Source organism: Myxocyprinus asiaticus, chromosome 8, assembly GCF_019703515.2.
Source record: "Myxocyprinus asiaticus isolate MX2 ecotype Aquarium Trade chromosome 8, UBuf_Myxa_2, whole genome shotgun sequence".
Classification (NCBI taxonomy): Eukaryota; Metazoa; Chordata; class Actinopteri; order Cypriniformes; family Catostomidae; genus Myxocyprinus; species Myxocyprinus asiaticus.
This window is the reverse complement of record NC_059351.1, coordinates 51,966,910-51,979,955: the sequence shown is the minus strand read 5'-3', so window position 1 is coordinate 51,979,955 and position 13,046 is coordinate 51,966,910. Positions and strand designations below refer to the sequence as shown.

The window sequence follows — 13,046 nt, the reverse complement described above, 5'->3', positions numbered from 1 at the left end:
AAAACTTAATATTAATTTAAATGTATTTAATTTATATATATATATATATATATATATATAAGGATTAATAATAATAATAAAAACTTAAATATGTAGTATTTTATTTTACTCAAAATATACTCAATGAAATTCAAATGCGTAAATCTTAAAAGTGTTTGTGTGTGTAATTGAGCAATTAAATGAACCCCATTCATATGTTTTTGTTATTTTGTCAACCACAGTCTATATATAATGCACCTATACAATATTTAGGACATTAATACCATTTTTAGTTTACATTTCTTATCATTGTGTGATCAGATATTCATTTCAGTTAAATGTAAACTAACATAGACATCACATATTACAAGTATATTGCATTTGTTGTAATGGACTGCAGCGCGAGCGTGAACAAAAGCCCGTTGAGAAGGTGCGCAAAATGTAACTCCGCAATACCACCTTAAATAGCCCCAATGCATCAGCGCAGCGGAGGGTTCTCTCCGCGACTAGTCCACCTTAAGCGCACATAGAGGGTAAACGCAGGCGTAGAGCGAGGCTTCCGCTTCATTCCCAGCCGGAGACGAGAGAGAGAGGCGCTCGGCCAAAGCCAACGGAACGCTTACCGCAACATGTCGGAGCCGAAATACCGACAATGGATCCTAGAAACCATCGACTCCCTGCGCTCGAGAAAAGCCCGACCGGACCTGGAGAGGATCTGCCGAATGGTGCGAAGGAGACACGGCTCAGACCCGGACCAAACCAGGGCTGAACTAGAAAAACTGATCGAGGAGCAAACTGTGCTCAAAGTTAGCTACAAAGGCTCCATTTCTTACCGGAATGCCGCAAAAGTGCAAAGAAAATGCCGTAAGAGAATGGAGCAAAACAGCGGCAGTGGCGAGTCGGTGCGCGAACCAACCAAACACGCCAACGGCGACAGCGCGCACAGTTTCACGGACCACGGAGAATGCGAGGATAGGCATCCGGAGGACAGAGGGGTGAGTCCGTGCCCTGACCACCTGCCCCAAACCTCGCTTTCCACTCTTGAAAGGGGAGAAAAGGATTTACCGCAACCTAGCGGAAACCGTTTTAGTTGTGGCGCAACGGGCAGCTCTGTCGGGAGCGTCAAAGCAAGTGCATCGAAAGACGACAGATTAATCGCTCGGGCGGGAGGAAGCGGCTCCGCACTCCGCGGCGATGCTTCAAGTGCGTGCAAACGGCCCGACGGAGAAAACACGCTCGGTGTCGGCCACGAGGAGGGCAGTGATGACCAGGAACAGAAAACTTGCTCGAGCGTCAACAGTCCGCCTCCGAGAAACAAGCTCCCCGCGTCCCCCAAACCCAAGGGGTCTGGGACGCGCTCCTCGGAGACCAGCGCTGATTTAGGCGACCGGCTGGTTGTTGCGGTCCGAAGTCTGTCCGAGAGTCTCCGACGGGGCCACGCACCACTGGCGCTGAAAGAGATCCTCGGTTACCTAGGCACGCAAAGCGGGATGCCCGGGGAAAAGCTGACCCGCAATCGCGTCAAAGTGGTGCTGGAGCGCGAGATTGAGATGGGTCGCCTGCGCAGGAGCCGCCTCGGCCACATCACTCTTCCCGCGAGGGGGATGGGGGCGGCCAAGCCGTCCGCGCGGCTCCTGAAGAGCGCACTGCAGGACGGACATCTCGCGAAAAAGGTAACTTAATATTTCCGACACGTCCGGCGTTACACCCCGTCCTCGTATGAATAAATGATCGTGCGTTGAGAAGAAGCGAAAGAAAAGAAGCGCAGGACAAAACAGCCCCGCACCATCTGATTTCCGCTCTTTTCTCATGCACAAGTGTGCGCCAGAACATGCAAACATTTGAACAGGATGCGTTTCTGGGTTTTGCGCTTGTTCTGAGACCGTCTGCGTGCGCTGTTTCACTTCAGCGTCTCAGCACAAAAGGTGCGGACCCGAGCGTGCGTGCGTGCGAGACATCGTCGCTTCTCTTGTTCCCTTGCTGTACTAGACACTCAGTGCACACAAGCGCGCACGTCGAGATGTAGACGCGGACATTGTTCATGATTAATAGGTTTATGTCTACGTGGTCCATACGAAATTATTGTTACTGGAATTAACGGGCAGGACCAATGATTATTTTTTTGTGCTAAAGTTATGCTGGATATTTTTCACTAGACGGCGTCTGTACTTTAGACGCGCGGAAAATGTGAAGGGGAGGAGGGGGGCAGGCCGCGGCTGCTTCTGTGTGTGGAGCAGTGGCGTAGCCCAGGGTGGGGTGGGATGGGCCTGGGCCCACCTAAATTAGACCCAGGCCCACCCAGAATATTTCAGATTATTCTTTGATTTAAAAAAAAAAAAAATATATGCATAAACTCTGATTTCTGAAAGCATGATAGAACTGTTTGAATGTGCCGCCTTTCTGTTATTAAGGAAAATTTGGTCCATCCATTTTTATTGAGGCCCACCCAAAAGTATTCTTCTGGCTACGCCCTTGGTGTGGAGAGAGAGAAATCGTGCAGCTCTCGGGCGAGCTGTCGCTCAGTGCAATACTTCGGTCAAACGAGGTAAAAGCAGTTGCGATGGCGGAAATTCGCTGCATGACTTGCAGCTTATATGCCTCTTAGTTCCATTCCATGCGGCTCAGTTTGAGCGATGTGCGTTCATTGTGTTTCGTGTTGTGCTGATTGGATCTCTCAAGCACTGTCCCACTCACTGACCACCGCCAAATTGATTACGAACCCCACTGAGTTACTTGGTGCATCGCCAACTCGTTATCTAATGGAAATCTCTGGCAAGAAAATCTGTAGCTGACGTTCGGGCAGTTTCAGATTTGTTGTTTGGTGAGGGGGTTAAAAAAAAACAACACCCGCAATTCGTTTTATCACATGTTGGCTTGGTTAAGAACACAGTGCATGCTCTACCGGGCGCTGATCGGCGATAAAACCCTGCAGACAGACGGTGGAGATCGCGCACAAGGGCACGTGGAAATAACGGTCGTTTTAAAAGGCGCGAATAGCAACAGCGCACTCTTTCCAGCTGCGTGGGGGGCGTCAAGTTTCAATAGTTTTGTTTTCCGTACATTTCCAGCCTTAATGTGAAGAAGTTTAACCTCTGTCACGGCTGACACTATTCTGATCATAAATATACTTTTAAAATCACTCTAAAACCAAAGCAGTAATGTTTTATAATGACTTGTGTTGGTTAAAGCAGGACCAAACGGAATCGCCCGCGCGCAGGACTGCCAAAAATTTCCGCCGAATTGCGACATCTGTCATTCATAAAAGTTCTACGCATCGCCCATACCTTGATCGTTTGTTGATGACATATTTTGGCTAATTTCGTGATGCTTTTAGCTACCAATAAGAGTGTAGTACTCTCAGGTCCATTTAATACATTTTGTTTAAATTCCTACTGCAAATTTTCCCTAAAAATCAGCGCAGAATGTGCGTCTGCAGATTCCGTCTGGGTCAATATTGGTTTCAAGGAATATTCTGCATTCAATATGAGTTAAGCTCAACTGACTGAAAATTGCTGTTGAATACTACGAAAAATATTTCAGTGGGCCCCTCGTTTTCTTTAAAACAGCAAAGATCGAGGTTACAGTGAGGCACTTACCATGGAAATGAGTGGAGCCAAAAAGAAATGATTTCAAATTCTGTTGAGTGAGCTGAACTTGTATTGAACCCAGAATATTCCTATAAGAGCCTTTTGAAATGGATTGCCATGTGTGACTCCGTTCCTGTTTGTAGGAAGAGGTGAAGGAGGAAGAACGAATAGAGACAGAGGGTGAGGAGGATGGAACGAAGAAAAATGCAGTGAGCACAGCTGAGGATGTTCCCAAGACCATTACTGATGAGGGTCCCACAGGTGTCGAAGCGTGCACGGACCCCATCTCAACTGACATGGAAGTTGAGGCTGATAATGGCAACAGTTTTCTAATGACGTCTGAGGGGAAACCCCAGATAACTTCGCCACTGGAGTCATCAAACCAGTGCGCCGTACAGCAGGAAGTCGATGTGGGTGGAAGTGAAGGTACTTGCCGTGTTTGGCTGTTTCATGATAAAAGCAGTTCCCGTTCCGTTCAGCAGATTCTGAAGATTCAACTATTTGATCTGTCTTAGAACTGCTTTGATTGATTTCCAGCAGAACTATCGTTCATTTTAACCATAGGATATCCTTAAAATTTCACAATCTCCAGATGAGAACTCACTTAAAACAAGAGGCTTTAAAAATCATGCAGGGAATAAGTACGAATGAAAAGAATAGCATGTGCTAATGTAGATGTATCAAAAATCCACTGTAGTAGAAAACAGCAAGTGTGAATGTATTGAAGACCTTCAGGTCAGAGACACAATGGCAGTGTCAAATCGGACTTTTTGTTATTGCACATACAGTAATTATCCTATTTCACATTTCCATACTGTTATTACATTTGGCCTATGATAATATGTCACAACATCTTTGTTTTTATCTTCGTAATAATCCATAAAAGTAAATGATACTTAGGACTCTAACGGTTAATATTGAAAAAGTCTGTATCATCTGCCATCTACGGTTTGATAAGATCTCTTTACTTATGCTCATATTCACTGTTAGTGTTGAACTGAAACCACTGTTATAGGGTGTAACAGGGTCCACCCACTTTTTCAGCCGTCTCATTACAGAAAGTATTAGTCTCATTCATTTTTTCCAAAGAGATTTCATAAAATCCTTCATAAAAGATTTCAAAGCCATGAACCAACCCAGCCAGCTCCGAGGCGAATCGCAACATTACAAACTTTGATTTGAAGCAAAAAGTATTTGAAAATCGGACAAAAAGTCAAAGAAACAAGACTGTACTTAACGTCTTTCATAATGAACTACAATCCCATGAAGCATTGCAAATGTCGTATTTTAATATATATATATATTTTTTAAACAATGAAAAAATATGCAACTGATGATTTAAAATTGTCTGTTATAAGTATAGAAAGAATATATTTAAATTGTATTGCAAAATATTCATATATATATATACAAATATATAAATAGTTTGAGAGCAAAGGGAGACTGAGTAGTTTGCGTCATTCAGTGCGTCATGTGGGCGGTCGCTGCTAAGCTTTTGCAGCAATAGAGCGCAACAGTCTTGTTCCGGAAGTAAAAATCCCATGAATTTTTTCCATAAACAAATTGATTTTCAACGATTATTGGTAAAACTTTACAATAAGGTTCCATTTGTTAACATTAGTTAACATGAACTAACAATTAACAGTGCTTATTAAGCATTAATTAATCTTAGTTCATGTTAATTTCAACATTTACTAATTCATTTTTAAAATCAAAAGTTGTATTCAAGGGGCCTGGGTAGTTCAGCGAGTAAAGACGCTGACTATCACACCTGGAGTCGCAAGTTTGAATCCAGGGCGTGCTGAGTGAATCCAGTCAGGTTTACTAAGCAACCAATTGGCCCGGTTGCTAGGGTGGGTAGAGTCACATTGGGTTAACCTCCTCGTGGTCGCTATAATGTGGTTCTCGCTCTCGGTGGGGCGCATGGTGAGTTGTACATGGATGCCGCGGAGAATAGCATGAAGCCTCCACACGCACTAGGTCTCCGTGGTAACGCACTCAGCAAGCCACGTGATAAAATGCACGGATATACGGTCTTGGCAACTGAGATTTGTCCTCCGCCACCCAGATTGAGGCGAGTCACTACGCCACCACGAGGACTTAGAGCGCATTGGGCATTCCAAAAATGTTATATTTTTTTATTCAATCCGATCTCATGAAAAGTTTACGAGTTGGCTACTTCGTATGGTCTCGCACATTGTTGTTTGCATAAACTCGTTCGACTTCATCGTGCAAATTCCCGGATGTCTAATGCGGATGTAAGCGCGAGTTCCGCGCACGAGGCTTTAAGGACAAACTTATTAATATTATGTCCTAACCCAAACTCCTTATCTAAACTTAACCAATCAGTAAACATGATAGGAAGCTGTAGTGTGTGACAGAAACAAGTAATTGTTGCGTATTATTTGGAAACGATGTCCTGTGACGTCATTGGCTGTAGTGAAAGTCGTACAAATTCAAACGAGTGCAGTCGCACGATATCATACGAATTAGCCAAATTGAGAAAAGTCGTACGAATCCTGACGATTTCGCCGTAAGAGAGTGTTAGTTGTATTAGTTAACATTTAGTTAATGCACTGTGAACTAACATGAACTAACAATGAACAGCTGTATTTTTACGAACTAACATTAACAAAAATTTATAAATGATGCAACAAATATATTGTTTATTGTTTGTTCATGATGCCTAATGCATTTACTAATGTTAACAAATGGAGCCTTATTGTAAAGTGTTATCTGATAATATATAAACCTCTAAAGACAGACCTGCTGTGAGCTCTGACGTTGTTCATCGATGGTATATGCTTCCATCGAAGCCATCAGTCTGTGTTATTTAAACTTCATTGTTTAAAAATCGTGTTTGATAGCAGAATTCCTGATGAACAACTACATTACCCATGGTCAAGCAGAGAGAGTTCCACAAATCAGAGAACAGTGGCAAACAAATTCCTCCAAAAGAGCTCTGCAGCGACCGCCCACTCCCATGACGCACTGTGAATGATGCAAACGAGTCGCTCTCTACACTCTCAAACTACATATCCTGTTTGAATATATCGGAATATTTTGCAGTAAACTTAAAATATCTTCTTTCCAAACATATAATCAACAATAAAATCAACAGTTTTATTCATTTCCATCATTTTTTTTATTTGGTTACATCATTCACAATAAGTTATTATAAAACAAGTTTTATAAGTTATCATAAAACAATAAATTCGGCAATGGAGAAAATGAATTGACTTTTGCTTCCGGAAACTGACTGTTGTGCTCTGGTAGGAAACTTTGTGTGTGAGTGCTTGCGTGCGTGAGAGCGTGCATGTGTGCATGAGTGTGTGCGTGAGTGTGTGCGTGAGTGTGTGCGTGAGTGTGCGCGTGAGTGTGCGCGTGAGTGTGTGTGTGCGTGAGTGTGTGCGTGAGTGTATGCGCGTGAGTTAGTGAGTGAGTGTGTGTGTGTGAGAGTGAGTGTTTGTGAGAGTGAGTGAGTGAGTGAGTGTGTGTGTGTGAGTGAGTGAGTGTGTGTGTGTGTCTGAGTGAGTGTCTGAGTGAGTGTGTGAGTGAGTGAGTGAGTGTGTGAGTGAGTGAGTGAGTGTGTGTGTTAGTGAGTGAGTGTGTGTGTTAGTGAGTGAGTGTGTGTGTGTGTGTGTGTGAGCGGGCGAGTGAGTGTGGGTGTGTGAGCGAGTGAGTGTGTGTGTGAGCGAGTGAGTGAGTGTGTGTGTGTGTGTGAACGAGTAAGTGTGTATGTGAGCGAGTGAGTGTGTGAGCAGGCGAGTGAGTGTGTGTGAACAAGTAAGTGTGTATGTGAGCGAGTGAGTGAGTGAGTGTGTGTGTGTGTCTGAGTGAGTGAGTGTGTGTGTTAGTGAGTGAGTGTGTGTGTTAGTGAGTGAGTGAGTGTGTGTGTGTGTGTGAGCGAGTGAGTGTGTGTGAGCGAGTGAGTGTGTGTGAGCGAGTGAGTGTGTGTGAGCGAGTGAGTGAGTGTGTGTGTGTGAGCGAGTGAGTGTGTGTGTGAGCGAGTGAGTGTGTGTGTGTGTGTGTGTGTGTGTGTAAGCGAGTGAGTGTGTGTGTGTGAACGAGTGAGTGTGTGTGTGAGCGAGTGAGTGTGTGTGTGAACGAGTAAGTGTGTATGTGAGCGAGTGTGTGTGTGTGTGTGTGAGCGAGTGAGTGATCGAGTGAGTGTGTGTGTGTGTGTGAGCGAGTGAGTGTGTGTGTGTGTGAGCGAGTGAGTGTGTGTGTGTGAGCAAGCGAGTGTGTGTGTGAGCGTGTGTGTGTGTGTGTGAGAGAGAGTGCGTGGGTGTGTGTGTGCAGGTTTAAGTGGTTTACGAGGACTTTTTTTTTTCGGTTACAAACTGGTAATTACAAGGGTATTATGCTATAAATGTGGTTTATGAGGACGTTTCTAGTGTCCCCATAATTTAAATTGCTTAAAAATCATACTAAACAATGTTTTATTGAAAATGTAAAAATGCAGAAAGTTTTTTGTGAGGGTTAGGTTTAGGGATAGGGTTAGGGTTAGGGGACAGAATCTATAGTTCATACAGTATAAAAATCATTATGTCTATGGAGAGTCCTCATGATGATAGCTGCACCAACATGTGTGCGTGCGTGCGTGTTAAAATACAGACTCTGGATGTGTGGCAATTGCCTACATCCCAGAAATGTAATGGGGGAAAAACAATTATTGCATGTCATAACCAGAAATGATGGCATTAAAACCCCTCTCTCTCTTTATCTGTCTCTTTCAGAGCAGACAGTGTCTGTAGAGTCTGAGGATGCTGGTTTTGAGAACAGTGCAGTTACACCTGATCAGCTACATCCTAGCACAGAGGTAACGACAGGCAGTAGAAAGTTTATTTTTTAAGGTGAAGTGAGTATTTTTTGATGCAGATCCGTTTGGTGCCACATAATTTACACACTTCACCTTAAAAATCATTTCAATGTATTGTCTGTCATTTCTTTTTAACTGTTGTAGTACCTTGGTTTTTATATCTTTTTGAGTATTGACTGACTACATCTGTCTTTCTCTCTCTGTCTCTATTTCTCTTTTCTGTTATTTCTCTCTTTTTTTCCATTTAGGATAATGTAATTGTGACGTCAGACACTGTAAAGGCTCCACTGTCAATTCCTATAAGAAACTGTAAGTTCTTATCACATATTGTATTCTTAATACAATAAGTAATAACTTAAAATGGCATGTGATCATGTGTGTATTTATAACTCAGTGTGTTGGGGAGTAACTAAAACTAGTGACTCTTCTAACTTACAGTAACTACATTTTTCAGAAGCGTAGCTTTTCCAGTAACGAGCTACATTTTCCAATGAGTAGCGCTGCAGCATCACAAAAAGTTACATTTGTTACATTGTATTGTGCGTGAGCAATGGAGCATAGGGAGGAACCAAACACGCCAACCCAAACGGTTCGATTTCTATTTTATGCAGCGCTGGGGAATCCAAAATATGGTGAATCAAGTGAATCAGTTCTTTTGGACAGTTAATGTAAATAAACCGGTTACAGTAAGTGATCCACTTATATTTAGCTTTGGGAAATCCAATTAATTTTAGTGAGTCGGTTCGTTCAGACGCGTTGTGTAAATGAACTAGTTCACATAAATGATTCACTTGAGCCCCGTGCAGCCTTATAGGGATTTTGCCTTCTTTTTCGAAAGCAATTAGAGTTAATTTCTGCTGTTTATCACAGTATTTCGACTCATTTATATAAAATAGTGTTTTCTAGTTTTATTAGTTTGTATTTAGTATAAATGTATAAGTTCAATTGAACTGTTTTATATTTAAAACTATTTTATTCTCCAATCTGTCAATGTAGTGAGCTACTTTGTATTCGTTTTTGTTCTTTTTGGGGGGGGGGGGGGTCTCCCCTTTTTCTCCCCTTTTTCTCCCCAATTTGGAATGCCCAATTCCCAGTGCACTCTAAGTCCTCATGGTGGCGTAGTGACTCGCCTCAATCCAGGTGGCGGAGGACGAATCTCAGTTGCCTCCGTGTCTGAAACCGTCAATCCACGGAGACAGCGCGTATGGAGGCTTCACACGCCACGCGCCCCACCAAGAGCGAGAACCACATTATAGCGACCACGAGGAGGTTACCCCATGTGACTCTACCCTCCCTAGCAACCGGGCCAATTTGGTTGCTTAGGAGACCTGGCTGGAGTCACTCAGCACGCCCTGGATTCGAACTTGCGACTCCAGGGGTGATAGTCATCGTCTTTACTCGCTGAGCTACCCAGGCCCCCCGCTACTTTGCATTAGTAACTAGTTTAGCTAACTACTTTTTAAAAGAGTACTGTAGTTTAATTTGAGTAGCTTGTAACTTGGGAAGCTAACACTAATATAAGTATTATATGTACTCGTGTGTGTGTGTGTGTGTGTGTGTGTGTGTGTGTGTATATAACTGCTGTATATTTTTTTGTGTTCAAGAGGATTTATGTGTGGAAAAGTGTACAGTTGTGCTAGTTCATGCTAGTTATGTACAGTATATATAACTGTGTGTGTTGCGGTACTCTGTGTGATTCTTTAATACTGATGTGTGTTGTGTTCTTTATGTTCATTTTGCTGTGTTATTCTGTGTTCTTGTTTTTATATAGCTGTGTGTATCTTTCAAGATAGCTTTTATATTTTATACAGTATCTTGTGTTATTTCTGTGTTTTTATATAATAGTGTATAGACTTATTCTGTGTGTGTTTGTGTATATATAGTTGTGTGTGTTGTATTTTCATCAGGTTCAGGCTGTAAGATGGAAGTGTCGTCATGTCTGCTGACTCCCTCTGCCTCTCCAGGAGCAGCCGAGGAACGAGGGATGAATGAAGGAATGTGAGTACAATACAAACAACAAAGAGTGAGTGAGAAAGAGGGTAGAGCAGAGAGAAAGGGCTTTGTTTGGGGGACAAAAAAGGGTATAAATCTCTGTAAAACACCAACTGACTATCCAACAGGATCAGCAAGAGTGAATCGCAGTAAAAGAAATGAAAAACAAGCAAACTGATTGTTTGATTGTGAGAGGAAGCTAGCAGGTTGTATTTGATGAGTAGTGATATTCTGATTTTTCAACATGCATTTGCAATGAACTGACATAATAAGTGACAGACTTGCAGACTTTGAGTTTTCTTTGTAGAAAACAGAGATGGATCGTATTCATTCAGTGTTCTGTGCCGTTTCAGAGGTGGTTTTGTGAAGTTGGAGTCAAATGGTTTGAACCCGGCTGACTGGACTGTAGCAGATGTGGCCAGCTATTTCACCACAGCTGGATTCCCGGAGCAAGCCCACGCCTTCAGGACACAGGTACACATCTAAAGTACATCATATAGCCGACTTGAGGACTTAAGAGGTTACTGGACTTAAAGACAGAAGGATACTGTTACTCTATATTAGGCACCTCAGGACATTGATGGAGTGAAAGAGTTCAAATCTGAATCGGTGATATTGAGCTTTTGAACTAATGTGTTTGAAGACCAACGTCCCCAAACACATGTATTTTAATTTGAGAGCAATAAGAGAGCACTTTAAGGTTGAAGGAATATTCCAGGTTCAATACAAGTTAAGCTCAGTCGACAGCATTTGTGGCATAATGTTGATTACCATAAAAATTTCTCTCCCCTTTTCTCCCCAATTTGGAATGCCCAATTCCCAATGCACTCCAAGTCCTCGTGGTGGCGTAGTGACTCGCCTCAATCCGGGTGGTGGAGGACGAATCTCAGTTGCCTCCACGTCTGAGACCATCAGTCCACGCATCTTATCATGTGGCTTGTTGAGCGCGTTACCGCGGAGACATAGCACGTGTGGAGGCTTCACGCTATTCTCCACGGCATCCACACACAACTCACCACGCGTGAACGAACCACATTATGGTGACCACGAGGAGGTTACCCCATGTGACTCTACCCTCCCTAGCAACCGGGCCAATTTGGTTGCTTAGGAGACCTGGCTGGAGTCACTCAGCACACCCTGGATTCGAACTCGCAACTCCAGGGGTGATAGTCAGTGTCTTTACTCGCTGAGCTACCCAGACCCCCCTTTTAAAATGATTTTCTTAATTTTATGGCTACCACCCCTGGAGTTCGCTAGTTCGAATCCCAGGGCGTGCTGAGTGACTCCAGCCAGGTCTCCTAAGCAACAAAATCGGCCCGGTTGCTAGGGAGGGTAGAGTCACATGGGGTAACCTCCTCGTGGTCGCTATAATGTGGTTCGTTCTCGGTGGGGCGCGTGGTGAGTTGAGCGCAGATGCCACAGTGGATGGCGTGAAGCCTCCACGTCTCCGTGGCAATGCGCTCAACAAGCCACGTGATAAGATGTGCGGGTTGATGGTCTCAGACATGGAGGCAACTGGGATTCATCCTCCACCACCCGGACTGAGGCGAGTCACTACACCACCACGAGGACTTAAAAGCGCATTGGGAATTGGGCATTCCAAATTGGGAGAAAAAGGCAAAAAACTAAAAAATAATAATAATAATTTTTTTACACCATTACCATTTTTTTATTGATTGTGTAGAATTCCACAGATTTCCTCCTACAATCAGCACAGAGAAAAATTAATTACAATTACTTGCCCATCACTTAAATGTATCTGATGTTGTCACTCTCTTTTAATGGAACAATGAAGTAATAGTGTAAACGTACTGTAGAATATGTCATACTGTAATGACAATAACAATAGCAGCCTGTTGTTATATGACAGTAGTTCCAATAATAGTATAATAATAGTTTGACATCTATCTGAATGCTGGTTCCAAAAACATGATCGTAAAACTTGTCATCTGTAGGTGTTATTTTCAGCACCTAAATAAAAAAAATCCAAAAACTCTCATAATAAAAACCTATTGATGATTTCAGTACAAATGTTCTCTCTTTGAAGGGGTTCATAAAGACACATTGTTTTATTGTATAATCTTGCTGAAAATTCAGACTTGTGTGAATAGGCCTTCTAAAACGTTGTTCCTGACAGGAAATCGACGGGAAGTCCCTCCTCCTAATGCAGAGGAATGATGTGCTAACAGGCCTGTCAATCAGGCTGGGTCCCGCCCTAAAGATCTATGAACGTCACGTGAAGATGTTGCAGAGGACCCACTTCCAAGACGATGAATCATTCTGCTGATACAGGCACATGTTTGCTATTACAAATGAACTCGTATGTACATAAACCAAACAATATTAGCTAATGTTGAGGATTTTGCTCTTTCTTCAAAGAAAAAACATTCCAGAGTTCTCACACGCAGTGAGAACTCCCATGGATATTGGGATTAAGAATATTGACATGAAAAACATGACTGAAATTAACAGAACTAAATGGGAAAACAGGAGCATAGGAGTTGTTCCCACTGCACCCTTCTTTTTTTTCTTTTTTTGGAAAGACTTTTGGTTCTGTGCATTTAAAGGGGACATATTATGCCCCTTTTTACCTCAGGTGTCCCCAGAATGTGTCTGTCAAGTTTCAGCTCAAAATAACTCACAGCAGTAGCGGATTTAGGCATGGG

General features: G+C 42.9%; 1 protein-coding gene across 3 annotated transcripts; it reads left to right on the top strand.

The window, feature by feature from the left end:
- Positions 1-546: 546 nt before the first annotated feature.
- Positions 547-13,045, top strand: LOC127444714 (sterile alpha motif domain-containing protein 1-like). 3 transcript variants are annotated; one of them, XM_051704265.1, is made up of 7 exons: positions 547-974; positions 3,710-3,992; positions 8,306-8,388; positions 8,637-8,697; positions 10,272-10,386; positions 10,734-10,854; positions 12,518-13,045. In XM_051704265.1, exons 1-7 carry the CDS (start codon positions 609-611, stop codon positions 12,665-12,667), a joined length of 1,179 nt encoding a protein of 392 aa, XP_051560225.1. In that variant the 5' UTR covers positions 547-608; the 3' UTR covers positions 12,668-13,045. The 3 variants fall into 3 exon arrangements, with proteins under 3 accessions (XP_051560225.1, XP_051560224.1, XP_051560223.1); XM_051704264.1 differs by having other exon boundaries at positions 547-1,652; positions 10,296-10,386; XM_051704263.1 differs by having other exon boundaries at positions 547-1,652.
- Position 13,046: the final 1 nt, after the last annotated feature.

Coding starts and splice junctions, on each gene's coding strand:
- LOC127444714 (XM_051704263.1), top strand. CDS start 609: ATGTCGGAGCCGAAATACCGACAATGGATCCTAGAAACCATCGACTCC. Junction 1,653..3,709: donor ACGGACATCTCGCGAAAAAG/GTAACTTAATAT, acceptor TCCTGTTTGTAG/GAAGAGGTGAAGGAGGAAGA. Junction 10,855..12,517: donor CCCACGCCTTCAGGACACAG/GTACACATCTAA, acceptor TGTTCCTGACAG/GAAATCGACGGGAAGTCCCT.